Source organism: Pristiophorus japonicus, chromosome 5 (genome assembly GCF_044704955.1).
Source record: "Pristiophorus japonicus isolate sPriJap1 chromosome 5, sPriJap1.hap1, whole genome shotgun sequence".
NCBI lineage: Eukaryota > Metazoa > Chordata > Chondrichthyes > Pristiophoridae > Pristiophorus > Pristiophorus japonicus.
The window spans coordinates 227440820-227461578 of record NC_091981.1 but is presented as its reverse complement, the minus strand read 5'-3'; the positions used below and the strand labels follow the sequence as shown (position 1 = coordinate 227461578).

Genomic DNA, 20759 nt, shown 5'->3' with positions numbered 1-20759 from the left:
CAGGGTGGTATTGTAGGTTGCCTCCAGAGTGGTCCAGGCATCTGACGAGCTGCTTCAGCACTCCAATTGTCTTTTCGACGACATTGCGTGTGGCTACATTGGCTACTATTGTATCGATGCTCGGCATCTGTCTGGGGCTTACAGAGGGGGGGGTCAAGAGCCAGATGGCGAGGCCGTATCCTTTGTCACCAAGCATCCAGCAGTGACCTTGTGGCTGACTCTTAATGAGGTCTGAGACAGTGCTCTCACGCAAGATGTGTGCATCATGAATGCTCGCTAGAAAATTAGCATTTACTGCCATGATTATTTGCTTGTGGTCGACAAAGAGCTGTACGTTCAGGGAGTAAAATCCCTTTCGGTTCCGAAACACCTCTGCATCCTCTAAATGTGCATGCAGGGTGATGTGTGTTGAGTCTATTGCACCCTGAACCTTACGGAAGTTTGCTATTCTTGAAAAACCCAAAGCCCTCTCACTCTGTGCCTCCCTGGTCATTGGGAAGTTTATAAAGTCGAATCTTCGTCCATAAAGCACTTCTGTCACCTGTCAAATGCAGCAATGTGTGGCATGCTGAGAGATGCAGCAAATATCGGCAGCTGATGCCTGAAAGGAGCCCGATGCATAGAATGAAAGTGCCGCAGTCACCTTAACCTCAACGGGCAGTGCGGTCCTGATGGTGCTGGTAGGCTGCAGGTCTCCCTTAATGAGCTGGCATATCTCATTGATGCCCTCCTTTCGGAAGTGCAGCCTTCTAACGCACGCTGTATCGGACAGGTCCAGATATAACCGCTTATCCCTGTAAATGCATGGGGTTAAGGTCTCCTCCTCCTCAGCAGTCTGCCACCTCTTTGATTAGGCGCATAATGCTCTTCAATGAATCTTCTTCCAGCTCTGTTCCGCAGCTTGTAATTAGTCAGCAATATTGGCCGAGAAATTTCAGGCCTCATTCCTTTAAAAGTCCTCTAAACTGTCATAAATTATTCAATTTTCCTTAAACAGCCAAAAACTTAATCCAGATACACTACAATACCCTCAGATTATGAGCATTGATTTCAAACACCCTTAAAATCCACTCACAAATGACTTTAATGCTGCCATCAACTTGAAGCAGCCGTTTCTTCAAATTCATGAACTAAACTTTCCTTTCATTTTCAGCGGGTTCTCGGTGATTTTCTTGGCGGTACAGCTGTTTTTCTGCCCGACAAAAGTTTCCCCTTTTGTTTCTCAATGTTATCGCCCAAATCTGAACACTCCTGCCCGGACCAAACCACCAACGAGAAAATTGCCAGGGTGTAAGTTTTGTCTCAACGTAAGCCCGTCCAGATTGCCGAGGGATACGCCCTATAAAACCTACTTAAACAGGGCGGTAGGTGAGTACTCTGCAAAGAAAGGTAAGTTAAAGATTTTTTTTTTTTATTTTAAAATGGTGATTATGTGTAAAAGTGTTTTGGGAATGTTTTTTAACTTTTTATATTTTTTTTGTGAAATTTTTTTTTTAACTTTTCCGACCTCCCAAGGCCCAAACCACAGCCTCGGACTAAATTTTTTTTAAAACGCCCGTTTTACTTACTTTTCCCTTAACCGCCGAGAAAAACGGCGCGCATAATGGTGCAAGACCCATTTTCGCGCCGGACGATTTGTTTTAATTAGGTTTAACTTAAAAGTGGAAATTTTACTTACCAAACGTTAGCAGTTTTTCTGGGCTGGCAAACGGGCATTGAGGGGGCTCTCGGAAAAGTATAGCCCCATCTGTTTTAAAACATGGTGTCCATATGGATTAAGGTCAGGTGAATGCAGCTTTTTCAGGGCGGTACTTTAGTCCGGTGGTAATTTGGGCAGTATTTGGACGAATTGCCGAACTTAGCGCCCGGCGGTAATTTGAGTGGTATACATTGAAGTGCTGGGAAAATCTGCAAAAACAAATGGGCGGACGGTACCGTTTACCGCCAGCGATATGTGGGCGGTAACTGTGTGTTAGTTTCCACTTTAAGCATGAAATGGGCGGTAATGGCTTCCTTAATGTTAAATGGGCGGTAAATGGACGGAATGTTGCCGAAAGTCTAGCCCGTACGTTATTTATATTTCATACTAAAAAACGTGTTCCTTTTTTTATTTGCACTAATGAGTATTGTAGAGTGTTGTAGGGTGTTTTGCTAGCCCACAGAATTACCTGTGCTGTACTTCAAACATCCCAGCTTTTTAAATTAAGCATGTGTTTCGATTTATTTTATGTAAATGAGATAAGTATTTTATTCTTTTAAGGCTAGCATTTAATATCCCATCAAAGGTCCATTAAGACGGATTGCGATTCAACAGCACTGAAAGGCATTGGCAATGATCCTTTTGATTTACTATACACCATGCACAGTCATCAAGCTACAGTACACGGACGACTCCTGCGTCTGTGAACATAGAGGCTGAACTCCAGGACATAGTCGACGTATTTACTGAGGTGTACAAAAGCATGGGCCTTACGCTAAACATTCAGAAGACAAGGGTCCTCCACCAGCCTGTCCTCGCCACACAGCACTGCCCCCCCAGTCATCAAGATCCACGGCACGGCCCTGGACAATGTGGACCATTTACCATACCTCGGGAGCCTCTTATTAACAAGAGCAGACATTGACGACGAGATTCAACACCGCCTCCAGTGCACCAGTGTAGCCTTCGGCCGCCTGAGGAAAGGAGTGTTTTAAGATCAGGCTCTCAAAACTGCCACCATGCTCATGGCCTACAGGGCTGTAATAATACCCGCCCTCCTATATGGCTCAGATACATGGACCATGTACAGTAGACACCTCAAGTCACTGGAGAAATACCACCAACAATGCCTCCGCAAGATCCTACAAATCCCCCGGGAGGACAGATGCACCAACATTAGCGTCCTCGACCAGGCCAACATCCCCAGCATTAAAGCACTGACCACACTTGATCAGCTCTCTGGGCAGGCCACATTGTTCACATGTCAGACATGAGGCTCCGAAAGCAAGTGCCCTACTCGGAATTCCTTCGCGGCAAACGAGCCAAAGGTGGGCAGAGGAAAATTTACAGGGACACTCTCAAAGCCTCCCTGAAAAAGTGCAACATCCCACTGACACCTGGGAGTCCCTGGCCAAAGATCGCCCTAAGTGGAGGAAGTGCATCCGGGAGGGCGTTGAGCACCTCGAGTCTCATTGCCGAGAGAATGCAGAAATCAAATGCAGGCAGAGGAAAGAGCATGCAGCAAACTTGTCTCACACACCCTTTCCCTCAACGACTATCTGTCCCACCTGTGACAGGGACTGTGGTTCTCATTTTGGACTGTTCAGCCACCTAAGGACTCATTTTAAGAATGGAAGCAAGTCTTCCTGACTGCCTATGATGATGATGAGCACCTCAGCTGTGGGGCAGCTTCAATTGTATTATATAAAATAATTACATTGCATAATAGTTTAATGCATACATTTAGAGGAAGTATAAATGATCTGTGCTGAATGCCCAGTTCTTGGAGTGCAGAAAACATTGATAATTTAAAATATCAATTGCCATATTTTATATTTTTAATATTTCCAAATGTTGCCACTAGGTGAAGTGATACTAGAATACTTAATAAGCCTTTCAGGTGCACTTAAATGGGTTCCTTTCAGTGAAACAGGCTCATGCGTTTGCTTCCACTAATGGTAACATTTTTAGACATAATTGCTGTGCAGTTGGTGGGCAATTAGCCCAACTCTGTGCCAGCAATGAGTATTTCTCCATTGGTGCAGATCATCTGTCAAGGCGTGCCTTGAGAGATCGACAGTTCAGGATTTAGCGCATGCGCTAAACTTGCAGTCAATTTTAAAGGTGGTATGACAGCATTCTCTGTGTTTCCACCACAATCAAATATTCTTTCAAAGAACAGGCACAGGCACGATGGGCTGAATGGCGTCCTTCTGTGCTGCATCCTTCTATGATTTGCATTGCTCTGGAAGATACTCTAAAGTTTTTGTGGACCAGTGTGGGCTGCACCAAAAAAGGGTCCACAGGCCTTTAAATTATATCTAAATCACAATGCATAACATCACTCAACCCTACAACCAGCATCCCTCTACTTTTGCTCATCGTAGTTCTAGGGCAGGCTTTTCCCATAAAACCTGGCACTACTCATTGTTCCGGCTCACTTATAGGTACAGGCTACAAATTGCAAGTGAGTTTGCTTCCACTACTGCATAGGCAAACTGGTCCTGCATGCTTTCTGCCACCTGTGCAGGCATAGGAATGGTGGACTTTGTAGCCAAGTAGCGCCCGAAAAACAGACGCACACCCATTTCTAGGTAATTGTCTATTTCATGCAGATCCAGTCCGAAGTGCTCTTATTAGGTTGGGAAAAGCACATTGTTGTTGTAGAATGGAGGGTAAGTTGTTCCAAATCTGACCAATACGACATTTGACCTGGGAGTCTTGAATGCTGACACTTCGTGCGAAAAGTGAAAAGTGTTCAGGACTCCATTCTGATCAACACAAAACTTCACTAAAAAGTTCCTGACTTGTACATACTTCTAACTGGGAGATTATTAAAGGCAACCCCTGGCAGGAGGTTGATGGGATGATACTGGGCCTTTTAGCAAAACAGGGATGCTGAATAAGAAACCAGGCAACAGAGGATTTCGTCAAAGTTTTATTACAGCTTGCTTACAGGTAATTGCTGGGGGAAAAAAAAGCAATTGAGATTCTGAACCTGTAAATAAAGATTCAAAACTGGTGAATGAAGTATTGCTATTTATCATTGTGCAATTGTAAACTAGTGACTCTTTCTGTAAACAGAGTGTGATATAATCCTTCTGTAAAGCCATTTACTGGGCTTCTGCTTTTCTATAAAGCTTACAACACAACTTTATCGAATCTGGCATTCTTCAATTAGATGCAGAAAGGCACTTTAAAGCCAACAGTTTTCTTCTTGATGATTAAGAGGAGCGACATTCCTGCCTAGCTTTTTTTCTTTTTTTTTTTAAACAGCTTTAGTTTCCACGCGCATGAAAGAGCATTCTGAGACTGCTGAGCAGATTCAGTCTTCAATTCTCTGGGTAGTTTCGCTGATTATCTGCAATGAAAAAAAATATTAATCATACATTATTTCTTATAAGCTAGTAAAGTATAAGCATATTTTAATAGTTTTTTGTGAACACTGATACTAACATCTCCACCGCTGGTCTCAACTGTTTTAATTATAACTTTCCTCTTTGACATTTGAATGTCAGTTGGCTGCTGCTCATAGATGGCATCTGTAAGGAAAATAAATAATTACATAACATTGCATTGTTTTAGGCAAAATATCTACTATGCAAAGGCTAAGGAATTTATTTCCCCTTGCTACTTGTGTTTACTGAATCTCTCAATGTTATGAATTTGCATTTGGATGCAATGAATATGCAGGAATGTAGACTCCTCCACACCTTTAATAACAATACTGCTCTCTGATATTTATAAAGCGTGCTCATTGTCAGAATCAAGTTGGAATATAAAGACGTTATTGGGTGTGCTGCATTTATTACTAAGCTTCCTGTTGCTTTCCCATTATGGAATTCATTCTGGTTCAATTATAAATTTTAGGCATGCTTCCATAGGTTTGCTCTCAGTTTGGAACATATTGGGTCACAGAATATGTACTGTTGCAGTGCCCATTTAATGTGTCTCCATTCCATGCAAATGTGTCCAGTGAACCGCACAGCCATGAAAATCAACAAAGTCCTTGACTTGTTGAACCTTGGTCTGTGCTGAATTAGCTGATTTTACCCAGGACAGCGATAGGGTGCTACCAGATTAGATTTGGTGTCCTCAGATTAGAGAAGGGAAAGTTCACTATGGTTCCTAGTCAATCCCTGCTGGAATTCTGTCTGTGTGGATGTTGGGTGAGGACAAGTTTGGGCTTGGCTGTGAGATTTTACAGCAGTGTTGGACTCTCTCATGATGGTAGGGATGCTCATGGGAGCTGGCATGCCAATCCAGGAAACCAAATTGGGATTATAGCAAGGTTAAAGCGGCGGACAGAAGTCCCAATCTGCCACCAGCCAACAAGGAAATCCAGCTCTGTATCTCAATTGATGGGTTTCTTTATAAGCCAAATATTCAGACAAATGTTCTGGACCATATGGTACTGTATCATTCATAAATCCAAATCGGACCACTGGGTTTTTTCACCAGCAGAAGCACATCAGATTTTATAGTCGGGTTGCATAGAATAAGCATGACAGCTTGTACTTTGTGTTATAGTGTTCAATAGGCCTCTTAAAATGTCCATTAGTTATATAGGTAAGAAAAATATTTCTTAAATAGATCAAAAGTCTATGGAAAAATATAACCACACAACAGGCAGACTTATTGATGCCATTCTGCATAGAATGTATTGCATGAAGTAGAAAAATAAGGTCCTTTATGGTGGGCAACGGATGACTCAGAACAGGGCGATGTAATTTTTTTTTAAACTAATGTTGTTTAAAAAAAAAAGATCTTGTCAAGTCCAAACATTACTCATTTATTTTACTGGGCTAATAAAAGGAATAACCTACCAGAAAGGCTTAGAGAACCAAATGATGGCATAGGCATAGAAATCCTACAAAAGAAAAAAAACATATATAATTACACAAACGTAAGTTCAGATGAAGGAGAGCATTTGCTCCATTGAGCTCATCCTTCCATAGAATCCTACTCTTACAGCAGCAGAGTGGCTCAAGAGTCTTTCCCTCCACTACTCTTTGTGGAATTTTCTTCCATCTTTCCAAAAGGTTCCTCCAGATGGAACAAAAGATAAGATAAATCTGTTGAAATCTCTTAACTACCATCATCAACACATCTCCATGGATACAACAGTTTAAATGTCTACCTGTCATTATCTGAGGTACAGCCATTTATTCCACTTACTACACCCACCCAAGCCAACCAGGCCTGTTGCTCTATTTGCATGGGACACCCCAATTAGTGGTCTTTTTCTTTATTTGTTTTCGGGACATAGACATTGCTTGCAAGGCAGCAATTATTACCCATCCATAGTTCCCCTGAGATGGTGTTGATGGGTATGTTCCCTGCACCTAGCCTAGCCAAGAACTAATAGACTTCACATATTCAGAGAGAAGCTTTAAAAGACAGATGGAGCATTGACTCAGACCTAAATTTGAAAAAACATTTTTCTTGCTACACTAGTGGTGGGATGCCTTTGTCAGCTTACAGTATATATGTATATAATACATGCACAAAGCACCATCATTTCAAGTGTATTTTTTGCACTATTAATGATATTAATTTTGTAGATTTTTTGAGTTGTTAAATAGAATAAAGTATTTGATTGTATCAACCATCTTCAAAGTAAGTCTTTTGTAATTAACTTGACCCTAGTATTCATTTGAATTAAAAAGTTTTTTTTTCTTAATTCACACAAATGTCTTACCTGTTTTCTTCACCTTCCAGCAATTTCCTGTATGTTGCAATCTCAATATCTAGAGCCATCTTTACGGTCAATAGCTCCTGGTAATCTTGCAAATGACGAGCCATCTCGTCCTTCAAGTTACTGATTTCACCTTCAAGGTGGAGAATGGTGTCTTGGCCATTATTTACCTCCATAATATATCGTTGTTCCATTTCCTGCATCTGGCGCTCAAGAGATTCGTTCTATTTTAATGAAAATATTTATGTTACTTTCTCATTTTCTTCCTTCAGTTCTCTACTTCATGCATTTTCCCCACGTTGAGTTTGTATGTGAAAGACAGATTGCATTATCTCTGTTTCAATGACTCTAATGCTATTCCAAATGCATATACATTCATAAACAAGTTCCGTTAACATAATGGGCCTGAATTTGCGGTTGGAGACTTCCCGCGTGGAAATGCCTCCGATCCGCAAATAAAATTCCCACATACCTGGTGTCCAGGTGGTACGGAGATTAGTGGTCCTGGGTCTCTCCGGGTATATACGGGAAGAGGCCCACTTATCTTAGGGACGCACACGGTTTGCAAGTGCCCCTGGCTCAACAAATGACAGTAGGGGATTCCCATTCATGCTTATGGGGATTCTGTATGTACGGAAATGCCATAAGTATGAATGGAATATACCACAAAATACCTCTATACTTCAAATTTTTAAAAATCAAATATTTAAAATGAATGGCATATTTAAAACAAAAATTTAATTTTTTGACAAATAAATTTACATATTTTAAAGGGACTAAAAATAAACTTACTTTATTTCACAGGTTTTTAAAGGTATAAATTATTGATAAATTTATTTTTTGGTTTTTTAAAACTCTTACACTTACCAGGCGTAAGAATTTCACAGGTATTCACTGAGCAGGAGTGCCCAACTCTCCACCCACGGAGGCCCTTTTTTCGGGGATGCAAAGGATCTGTCACGAGAATTCTTGACAGATTGTAAGTTCTGAGTTTTAGCGCATGCACAATGCATGCCTAAACTTGGAACTTGAGTGGCCTCTCTGGGCACATGCGTGCCTCATACATGCCTGTAGGGGCCACAAATTATGGCCCATTGTTTAATCTCACAACCGATGAGACAAGTTGGGATTTCTGCCACGGCATAAAATTAAAGTTGTAATGCTTCAGCTTCTCCACCCATTACACTAAATGAAAACCTTCCTCGAACGATCAGGGTAGTTTACATTTATAATAGTAATTATTTAAAGGAAAGAAGAATGTTTTTCTCGTTATTGCCTGCAGTTTTTAGCAATAGTTTCTAACCATCTGTGGCACCCACCTATCAAATGTTGATATAGATGGAGTTTCAAAAAGTAAATAGGACACAGAAATGTTTTCAAAAGTTTAATATACAATAAATTTAAATTTAGATATTATAAAGCAACTTTAAAACAAGATAAGTAAGGTAAAAACAAAACTGATCAGGAGAGCTAAACTAGGTTAAGATAGCAGGGAATATTAAAACACCAATTTCATTGTATTAGGGGTGGGGTTCAAATAATAGGGAAAAGTCAAACCAAATACTTCGTTAAATTTTCTGCTGACATTAGTGGAAGTACAATATGCTAACGCTGTGTGCTTGCTACCCCACTGGCTTTGATATTCCTATCTGTAGGATAAAGCCAGACTGTTTACAACCTCGGTGTCCTATTTGACCCGGAAATGAGCTTCCACCTACATACCATTTGCATCACCAAAACCACCTATTTCCACCTCCATAATATCTCTGTAACCTCGCCAGCCCTACAACTCTCCGAGATCTCTGCACTTCTCCAATTCTGGCCTCTTGCGCATCTCTGATTTTAATCACTCCATCATTGGCGGCTGTACCTTTAGCTGGCAAGACCTTAAGCTCTGGAATTCCCTCCCTAAGCCTCTCCATCTCTCTCTCCTCCTTTAAGACGCTCCTTGAAACCTACCTCTTCCTGTCCTAATATCTCTTTATGTGGCTCGATGTCATATTTTGTTTGATCACACTCCTGCTAAGTGCCAAGGGACATTTTACTATGTTAAAGACGCTATACAAATACAAGTTGTTGTTTTTGGTAGACAAAGCTCTCATTTCTATAAATGAATTTATTTTGTGGAATTATAGACATTATTCATATTCATATTACTTACCGTCCCCTTAAGTGCATCAATATCGCAGGTCAGTGTCTGGATTTGTCTGCGATAATCGCTATTCTCTTGTTTTGCCATGCGAAGAGCATCAGTGTTGCGAGAAGCAGAATCATTCACATCAGCCAGCTGTTCCAATACACAGACGTCTATGAGTGAATCTTACTATAATACTAGAGTATTGCCCTTACTGTGATCTACATAGAATGCATTTTAAAATGTTCTTGTTTTTTACTAAATTTCATTTTGGCAAAAAGATCACTGTACATTGCTCTGATTGGGAGTAGCTGTAGGAAAATATGGATGTGACAGTGAGACTGTGGAGATAGGAATATGGATGGGGTGATCACCGGAGCGGCTAATGGGAAATGTGCTGGGTGTGGTGGGTGCACAGGTTGGATTAAGTGTTAAGATGTGAAGTATGGACTGGTGTAGTTTAAGTCTAAGGACTGTGGATAAGGATTCAGTGAATTTGTGGTTGAGATGGGAATGTGTATAACAGGTCATTTTAGGTGGTCGTGAATGCAAAAGTGTGCACGAGTACGGAAATGGTTGTGGGGTATGGGATTTTGAGTGATAATTTAGAAGATGAGATTTTAGAGTTGGAAGTGAGTATAATTATAAGGTTTAGGAATACCTACAGGGGAGGAGAGGGAGGGAACCAGTGAGTGTAGACCTGAAACGAGTCTCAGTCAGCACCTTCAGGGGAGGGGAGAGAAGTGAACCAGTGAATGTAGAACTGAACCCAGCCAGAGTCAACACATTCAGAGGAGGAAAGGGAGGGGAACCAGAGAGTGTAGAACTGAATCAAGCCAGATTCAGTAACTTCAGGGGAGGGGAACCAATGAGTGTAGAACTGAAAACGAACACAGTTGGCACTTTTAGGAATAGGAGTAGATGTTTGTAGGGATAGGAGTGTGGTAATAATGGTGGGTTTCTTTGTGGGAGTGAGTGAGAGAATGGGTAAAGATCTATTTTTATATGGAATAAGTGATGGTATGAGAATGGGCACTGGGAGAGTGCTGGGTATATAGCTGCAGGTTAGATGTAGGCTGGCAGGTGGTTTGACCTCTATTTTGTTATCATGACCACTAAGAAATGCATATCAGAAAAAATACCTTGGACTTGTACCATTCCTCAGTTTCAGAAATGTTCTTAGCAGCAAGTTTATCAAACTGAGAACGAACTTCATGGAGTGCTGCAGTAAGGTCAGGTCTGACCACATCCATCTCAACCTTGATCTGCGAATCTTGGATTTGAGCCTGCAGTTCAAGAATTTCCTGAAGAAATAAATAAGTTAAATAAAGATAGATGAGTCATTACTTAGCCAAAACAGTGTGTTCTAGGCACCTTTAGATAGAGTAACGTATTTAAAATAAACATTGCCCAAGTATTCAAAATTATAAACAACGATACATACTTACCTCTTCATGAAGTTTCTTTAAGAACATAATTTCTTCTTGCAGTGCTTCAACTTTACGTTCCAGATCTAAGCGAGCCAGACAGGCATCATCCACATCCTGTTAGAGACAATAGAAAAATAAAAGCCAGAAAGAAATTAATCAAAGAAGGTATACTGTATAGTTGCAATGTTTTACAATACTGAACTGTATTCGTAATTTTTAGTTACTTATGGTTATACACATACTGTATAAATGAATATGTTGATCCACTTTATATTTACTGTTAAAACCAAATAAAGCAAAAACAACCTTTTAGTAAACTAAAGTACTATCATCATCATAGGCAGTCCCTCGGAATTGAGGAAGACTTGGCTTCCACTCTTAAAGTGAGTTCTTTGGTGGCTGAACTTCCAATACGAGAGCCACAGACTCTGCCACAGGTGAGACAGGTAGCCGTTGAGGGAAGGGGTGTACTATAGGGCATCATTAAGTCATGTGTAGAAAAACTCTGATCGGAAGTTAGAGTTAAAGTTGATTTTGAAACTGCTGGTTATTTAATTATGACCCAGTAACATTACGGCACTAGTTTTCTTTTTAAAATAGAATTGTGTCAAACAATATATAAATCGGAGTTCAATAATTTAAATCATTGCTTAATCATCAGTGGACTAATAGCAAACATTTATCCTAAACAACACCAAAATCCCCCAAATAAAGTCAACAAAGTGTAAAGATTGAGCTAGAGACAACAAACATTTTAGGCAATCGCTAAAAATGTCTCAAATACTGATACTTTTAACAGCATTTTAATGGCCACAAAGTTCATGAAGCTCCAGACATTTGTGGATTTGATACAAACTCTATTTGGTGTTGCACTACCCCCTTCTGGTGATTTTACATAGAAATACTTGGAAGTCACACACGGAAACAGGCCATTTGGCCCAACCAGTTTATCCTCCACACAGGTTTTCTATCTGCAAACTTGGCAGTTGCCACTAAAATCAAATTAGAAGCAAATCAGACTTACATGTACAATCCAATGCAAACTACAAAGAATCACAGTCAGCATGCAAGGAGAAAAAAATGCAGTCATGTGAGCTTTTTCAGAACAATTTCAGTCATTTTTGATCAATCAAACATTAATTGTGCAGTCCTGCTGCTTTAGAATAAGGGTTGTCATTAACTGCTGGAGATTGTGAGGTTGCAATTCAAACAAAAACATTCATTGTCTAAATGCCAAATAATTTGTGAGTCCTTAATTGATTTTAATACTCTGTTGATCAAACATCCATTCCGCAAAGGAGTTTTAAATGAGATTCAATCACATTTGCTTTAAAAGAAAGGCTATTCCTTTTTATGTGACTTTTCTAATTCTGCTGAAAGTTAAACATTTGATTCTGTAGTTCCAAATATACTGTGTAATATTCAATGCTGGAAATACATTTAGCCCTCAAGCTGAATGGGATTATGATAGAAAATAAATACAGATTTTTAAATCGGCAAATAACCTTTGGTGATCAAACAGTTAATGACATTAATTATAACTTGAGCTTTGATGCGGTAACTTCAGTGGAGAGCAATGTAATATAAAGTGTCCAATTTAGTTTGAGTAATAAAAAATTATTCCAATCTTCTCGAATTAAACATGACGTCTATGTTTGTTCAATTGAGGGTGAGTTTGGTGGTCCTGCCATACAGCAGTCACGATGCTGGATTTTATTAAAATTGGATCAGTTATGAAACAGTTATGAAACAGTCTTCTCTTTGCTGTAACCTGGACCACACTTGGAAGTACTTTGCAGGCATCATTACTCAATCAGCTGTACCAGTGATTATATGTTCATTTGACTGTCAACTTAATTGTGTCTTTTATTTTAAAAAAGCAACTAAATTATGTTTCTGTTTGCTTATTAATAGAAAACTGAAAGAATGTTATTAATAGAAAACTGAAAGAATGTTATTTCAACTGCTTGGACTCCCACAGAGGTGCCTGTATTTTAAAAAATCCCAGAGAATGCAGGGGAGACTGAAAATATTCTTAGTACCTCATTGCCTTTAGCAGTAGAAAATTAAAGACACAATTTCAACGTTAAGTTTTTGTGCAACTAACAGAATCATATTAAACCTTTGGCCACATCGCCCGCATGCCTGACACAAGACTCCCAAAACAAGCGCTCTACTCGGAGCTCCAACACGGCAAGCAAGCCCCAGGTGGGCGGTGGAAATGCTTCAAGGACATCCTTAAAGCCTCCTTGAAAAAATGTAACATCCCCACCGACACCTGGGAATCCCTGGCTCAAGATCGCCCAAAGTGGAGGAAAAGCATCCGGGAAGGCGCTGAACACCTCAAGTCTCTTTGCCGAGAGCAAGCTGAAGCCAGGCGTCGACAGCGGAAGAAGCGCACGGCAACCCAAGCACCTCACCCACCTGTTCATTCAACCACCGTTTGCCCCACCTGTGACAGAGACTGGAGGGAACTCATTTCTAATGTGGAAGCAAGTCATCCTCGGCTCCAAGGGACTGCCTATGATGATGATGATTAAACCAACCCTAACCAAAAATAATAGCATGTTGAGCATTCTTATCTGTATAATTATCAAACTATTCTTTCTATTTTAGTTTTATTGTTCATTTCCTACAAGAGCTCATTATTAAGTGTGCACAAGTGAAAAATCTGTTAGAAATATTATTGGTCTATGAGTTACTGCCTTCAGGAAAGGAATATCAAAGGGAGTTAGGTAAGTGAAACAGTTTTCACTGTATTTGAGTATTTTGTTATTAGTATATTGCTGATAGTATCATTGGTTACTAGATTGTATATTTCTTTATTCAGCAACTATAATATACCAAATAATTTATTTGTGTTTCTGTATATATAGATATGCATATAGCATGACCACCCATTTTGAGAGTGCAGCAGTAAAACTTATTTTCTATTAGCAGACAAAAAAATTCAAGTTTGTTTTGTTGCTTCCTCATCAACAAAATGCCAATGTTACTACTGCAACTGCATTAATCCACCAATGTTCAGGCGCACAAAGGCATCTATTCATTTTTTTTACTGGCATTCGCTGTGTTCATTGTAGCTGCATTCCAAGATAAATCCTTGTTGGAGCTCACCTTACATTACTCGAGCATAATATACAGCTGCTTCCTTGGAGTCACTATTATTACAGGTGGAGCGTCCTGAATCCAGAACCCTCGGGACTGAGGCCAGTCCAGATTTTGCGTTTTGCCAGATTTTGGAACGTCTTTCTGAAGTCACGAATCTGGAAACACCCAAGCCCAAGTTCTGGTATTTCCGGATTTCGGAACGTCAGAAAGGGGAGGGGGGGGTGGTTACTCGTCGATGAGCTGTTCGGGTCACTGGGTGGGTCCCCACTGACGTGGAGTTGTTCGCGCGGGCCACACCACCGTGGAGGTGTTCGGGCGGGGCCTCGCCGCCGTGGAGGTTTTCGGGCGGGGCCTCGCCTAAGAGATGTTCGAGCAGGGCCCCGTCATGGAGGAGGTGTTCGGGCGGGCCGGTGAGGTGAGGCTCGAGGCCGGGCGACGGCAAGGGGCGGTGCGGCGAGGTCCGAAGTCGGGCGGCGGCAGCAAGGGGTGGTGCGGCGAGGCCTGAGGTCGGGCGGCACCTCGAGGTCAGCAGGGTCCGGATTCCAGAACATTTTCCAGATTCCGGAACATTTTACGGATTCGGGATGGCCCTACCACCAGTCCGGATTCCAGATTTTGGACACTGCATCTGTACTACAGTTCCTTTTATATGGTCATGAATTTGAGCCTCATGGCTGCATGATGCACAAAAGTGACCATTTCCACAGGGGGCGCTGCAGGACAGCAATATGCTGCTTCTCAGAGCAAAGAAAAGTTTACAGTGAGAGGGAGCGACCCAGAGTGCCACACCCTCCAGACTAGTGCAAGATGCCTGGGTGCAGATCTCTGAAAAGATCAAACACGGGGAGAATTTATATTTTTTTAAAATTCTGACAGGGCTAGAAACTCGGTGCATTTGCCCCCCCGGGGTGGGAAGGCGCTAATGGGGCGCAAATGCCTTACCGCCCAGGCACAATGCTGGCATATTCGACAGGAGTTTGGCGGCGGCGTTAAGGCATTGCTCACCAATCTCTTGCGCCTGCTGATCATGACGTCATCGCCATGCGCGTCGCCCCATTAGCGCCCGGGCCCCGAAATTGTTTTTCACCCCCTACAGCTGCCCCGGGCGATAACACTGGCAGCTTCAGGGGACGCCTATCAGGCGGCTGGCCGCTACCGGCCGAAAATTAAAGGGGAGGTGCCGAGTGCTGAAAAAAAACCCCTCACCTTTTTGGTGTCACTCCTGATAAGATTTCTTTGTGGGGTCATGGCCGCGATCACTCAGCCCGGCACTCTGCTTGAGAGCTGGGCTGATCACACGGCATCGGCGCTTCCCAATGGGCCAGATAGGTGCCGCCTTCTTTTGCAAAGTTGGCAGCGTGGGCCCTTTCCTTTAATTGAGGGAAGAGCACTCGGACGCGGCAGCACTACGCGACCAAATGTGTAGTGCTGCTGAGGCAGGCGCCCCGTTACCGCCCCGGGAAGGAAGTGGAGCGTCCATTTCCTTCCGTGGGTGGTATCCCGAATTTATTGATCGCGGCGGAGCTTACGCCGCGGTGCAAAGTTTCACACCTCCCGGATGTTACCGCCCCCAAATAAGGCGATAATAAATTTCAGCCCCTGTGTTTTTTAATTAACAAAACCAAAAGAGACAAGAATATAGTGCAGCACAGGCACTAGAGTAGTAGGGCATTGGCCATTGGCTGCACCAACAATTCTGTCCACACTGCACTTTAGATGTAGTGTGTGCCACCATGGAAGTCAGTGAACAGAGACCAGGCACTTCCTCAGGAAGTGAAAGAAAATTGCAGGCCACGTCACCCCGGGCTGCTCTTTTGTGTTTCCAGAGGGTGGCTCTGGAATGTCATCAGCAAAATTCCCTGCTGACTCAGGGAGTCAGGACACCATGTATTAAGCTGCTCTGTCAAAGCTTTGGTTCGTGGTCTGTGCTGAACTGACTAATCTCGGCAGGGGTACTGGCAATACTTTCACAGGCATCAGCATCCCCTGAGCCATGGGTTCCCCATCTTGTTAGCTATTCAATTGAAAGTGCACGTATGGACATCTAGTAAGAGTAGACTGAGGCCCAGCTGTCAATCTTCCCCTCTTCACAACCACTGCCAAGCAAACTGTTCACACAGTTGGGGATCATTTTAATCTAACTCAGCAGGTGGAATACCTGCGGGTTTGGGTGGGACTCCGGTTTTACAACCCGCTCAATATTATTCTTCACTGACTGTAATGGAGAGTAAAATTGGGTGGGTGTAAAATCAGTGTTCCACCTGATCCCATCGGTTTCTCAATGGGCGTATTCAGTTAAAATTGCCCCCATATGTCTCCACGCATAAATCATGGCCACTTGGAGAAGATATCCTTATGAGTGATTAACTTCAGAAGGGTGGGCAAATACCTGGGAAAAGATCTTTGGCCTGTCTTCTGGGCTAGTAAAGAATAATTTACAAAATAAACAATTAAAAATGTTTTAATTATTCAAGTGTTTTTCTAATGTCCTTTATGTTTTACTGATTTTCCAGACGGTGCTTTCAGAAGGTATCATGCACCCTTTTGCTAAAAGTTCTGAAATCTCGCAAGTTTTGCAGTAAAATATTTAACTTGCTGCATTTCGAGAGGATATTTGGGGGAAAAAACTTTAGAATAAGGGACCCATTTAAGGGACATTTCGTTACTTCGAGGTACAGAAGAACATTGGGTGTGTCTCCCGATGTGTCTGTACTGTGGGCGGATGTGGTAGGGTTGCGGTTCAGTCTCCAACGGGTATCTGCTACATTAGTACCCTCCCGATCGCAGAGATCCATATTTCACAGATTACAGTCTGTTACTGTCCTTACCTGTCTGAAACCTGCTAGGCTGTTTTCGGCGTCCTCCCGCTGAATGATTTCATCTTGCAACCTGTAAATAACAGTATTGAGATGTCAGTCACTCCCACAGCGGCTGGAAGGGCGGCGTCCGTCAATCCTGAACGGCCGCTGTTAAAGATTTATTGGCGTTTTAACTGTGTTCTTCTACCCATTGATACTTATTATTTTCGCTATTCCTTAGAGCCGAATATATTGAAGCAACTGAAATCGATTCTTTTGAAAAAGGAGCAGAGTTTGGTGAAACGCTTGCAACTTTCTTCAAGTATCTGAGTAAAAATATGAATGCTGCTTGAGGTATGCAAATATTAAGCGTGGGATTACTATCCGGACTGAGTGTAATCTAAATTGAGTGTCACGTCCCGAACTCACTTTGAAGCAAGGATGCTGACTTGTCAGGGCAATTCTTGACTTTGGATTCAGGCTGCATTTACACTGTCGAGGGCAGTTAACTTATAACCCCCATCGGTAGCAATCTGGAGTGGTATCTGTATGGTGCCACATGCTCAAGTCGGCAGAAGGCAGTCACGAGGGGGTCCTATGGAGTTGGAGTGCACCCCGTTCAAACCTGGAGCGGTGGCGGATTACCAACCCGGAGCTGGTGTAACATCTCTCACTCTAGTGCTCTCCAGATCGACTCAGATTATTGATCTGAGCTGCCATTTAACCCACCACTTTCACCTCCATGCACAGCTCACATCACTTCACAGTGACACAAAGACGGCGGCAAGACTGCGCCCATGAATCGCATAAAGCGACCTGACTGGAAACAACGATCATTGTGCAGCAACCAGTGTACCTTTACTCCACAAATGCCAGGCCAGCTATAATTGGTATAACCCATTTCGATGCGCTTTTTGTTGCACGACATCTACACACTAAAGCAGTTTAACTATTCAGTCTTGAGGCTTTCAAACATTTCTGGTCAAGGCCAGGAAAATGAGATTGTGCGTATTCTCAGACTTTTTCTTAAAGTAATAGATCGGTAAATTTTGCAAATACCTAATTAAGTCAGAGGAGCACATTTTTTACTTTGAGGGTATTTTTCGGTCATCCTCGACTCCGAGGGACGGCCGAAGAGAAGAAGATTTTTCGGTTTGTGTTTTTGAGGGGGGAGACTCTTAGAAAATCGCTGCCTGGTTAGTTTTTGCCCCCAATGTATGAAACAGAAGCAGCTTTTGAAGAGTCAGCTGTAAATCGTCTGCCCACCACCCCACCCACCCAGTGAAACTAGTATGCGGCCAGATAGACTTACTTCTCTCTCAGTTTCTGGAGATCGTCGGCCAGGTTATCCCTTTCCACCTCGATCCTGGATTTCTCATTGTTGATTTGATCGATCTGAAGGCGCAGCTCTCTCAGCTCCTGTTCGTACAGGTCCCCGATCCTCGACCTGGGCTTGCCCTTCAGTTGCTCCAACTCGGCCAGCAGCACCTTGTTCTGTTGCTCCAGCATCCTCACCTTGTCAAGGAAGCTGGCGAGACGGTCGTTCAGCTCAATCATCTCGGCTTTCTCATTGCTGCGGTTCACCTTGAATTCCGAGTTCTGGGCATTGACCAGGGAGAAGTTCAGGTTGCTGCCCAAGGATAGCCCGGGAGCGCTGCTCCTCATATGCTTTACATTTCGGGACTTGATGGGCGCCGAGTAGCTGGCCTTGGAGTAAGAAGGAACGATCGAGCCGGAACGCGGATCTGCACGAAGCGAGTAGGAGCGACGGCTCATTGTAGTCTTAATAGTTGGCTCTGAAAACATCTTGCGGTAGACGGAGGGGTAGGCCATTTTGTAATCCTTTTCCTTTGCTAGATGCTACACTTTCTTAAAGTTCTTCCACGAGCACAAACTTCTGGGCTGCAAGAGAGGGATTGCTAGCAGATGCCTGGTATTTATAGGGAGCTCTCCCGGCGCTCCCACGGGGATAGATGAGGCAAGAGCTGATGCAGTGATTGGCATTGCATTAACCAACCCACGGCTGGGAACCACACGCTGGGACCATCACTCACAACTTTGGACAATGATTGTGTCTTGGAGGCAGGACTTTGTTTCTCTTCAAGTTGACGTTTGCAAGCATCTGGCTTTAGACTGGACATCTGCAACGTTTTTTCCCCTCCCCAAGAGTGAGAGCGTAGATGAAGCCGTTCGTTTTCAATGGAATTGTTCAGTGTAACGGACAGATCCTTCAATCTTAAAACAAGGCTGCTTTCGTGCATAAGCTCCGGTCTCTGTTAAACACGAGTTGCACTATTCCTATTAACACGGTTAGTTGAACTCTGCCGTAGAAACAGTTAGGACATTTCGTTTTCTTAAATGGTTAGTGTGTTGCTTTTCAAGCAATAGTGAGGCGTGTTTGCTGAAAATGAATTCCAAGGGACCAGGATAATTTCGCCAGAGGTCACTGTAACACAGAGTCAAAGGCATTTCCGATGGCAGCTCATTAATCGCGAACAAACAAGTCAGAAAAACAATATTCCCTTCTGTTTATTACGAAGGCAAATCACAGATTGATTGTTACATAAACCCTGGTTTCATTGAGAGTTACAATAAAATGGGGAAACGGGCTGGTCATTGTTATACGAAGCCGGAATCCCTTAACATCAATCACTACGAATGCCTTTACAATGTGCCACCTTGTTTTTGCGTGATACAGAGTTGGGGTTTGTTCTCACAATGCAGTGCTGCTGATACCATTCAATCTCTGGGTATTGAGGCGCAGTACCCGGCTCAGTGTTGTGGGAAGGGCGTGTCTGATAAACGTCCACCTTTTGTAACTTTTAGGCCTCTTGAGAACTGTAAAACCTCAAAGCTAATTTTCAAATTAAAAGTCTATCTGGAGTCTTAAAATGTACAGTTAATTGCCATTTCCATGTGTTTGGACTTTGATTGCAGAAAACTCTACGCTCCGAGTGATTTGAGTGATTCTTGAAAAAGTACTTCCCCTCCTCACCTCCATCAGAAAACGCCCTTACTGCCCGCATTCGGATTGTTAGTTTGAGACCCGAGATTACAGTCGATTAATATGCCAATTTATTCTGCAATTGTCCCCTTCAATCGATAAATTGAATTCATTCTGAAACCTGGGGCGCTTTCGATTAGATCTGAAAGTTACTGCACTTTGTGCTGTAGTCAATTTCAAACGAGTTTGTAGTGAAGGAAGGGCGTTTCCCTCCCTCAGCAGCAGCCACACCAATAACTTCTATATGACAAATTAATACTCAGCGCGCTTTTAATATTTCTCCTGGCGAGCTAAACAGTCCAGTGCCATAGTAACAATTCGTCGACCTCATTAAATCTTATAGCATAGCAGGGGGCCATTCGGCCCATCGTATCTCTGAGGACTCTTTGATAGAGCTATCCACTTAGCCCCACCCTCTGCTCTTTTCCCGAAGACCTGCATTTTTTTTTCTTTTTCTAGTATTTATCCAATTCCCTTTTGAATGTTACTATTGAATCTGCTTCCACCACCCTTTCAGGCAGTGCATTCCAGATCATAAAAACTTGCGGGGTAAAAATAGTTCTTCTCGTTTCCCCAGGTTCTTTTGTCAATTATCTTAAATCTGTGTCCTCTGGTTACGGACCCTCCTGCCAGTGGGAACAGTTTCATAGACTTGTTAGTTTATGTGAAGAAGTAATTACCAAGTATATGTCCCACTTCATTTCCCAAAAAGCACATTGCAGATTGAGGTTGTCAGGTTCCACATGTACACTGACACCACCCAGCTCTACCTCTCCACCACTTCTCTTGACCCCTCCCCCTCCATTGTCTCAAAATTGTCAGACTGCTTGTCCGACATCCAATACTGGATGAGCAGAAATTTTTTCCAAATAAATATTGGGAAGA

At 42.6% G+C, this 20759-nt stretch overlaps 1 protein-coding gene across 1 annotated transcript; it reads right to left on the bottom strand.

The window, feature by feature from the left end:
* Nucleotides 1–4624: 4624 nt before the first annotated feature.
* LOC139264619 (type III intermediate filament-like) lies at nt 4625–18791 on the bottom strand. Its single transcript, XM_070881362.1, has 9 exons — nt 18183–18791; nt 16901–16961; nt 10980–11075; nt 10674–10835; nt 9559–9684; nt 7401–7621; nt 6526–6569; nt 5156–5241; nt 4625–5060 (listed from the first exon to the last, which is right to left on the bottom strand). Exons 1-9 carry the CDS (start codon nt 18701–18703, stop codon nt 5025–5027), a joined length of 1353 nt encoding a protein of 450 aa, XP_070737463.1. The 5' UTR covers nt 18704–18791; the 3' UTR covers nt 4625–5024.
* Nucleotides 18792–20759: the final 1968 nt, after the last annotated feature.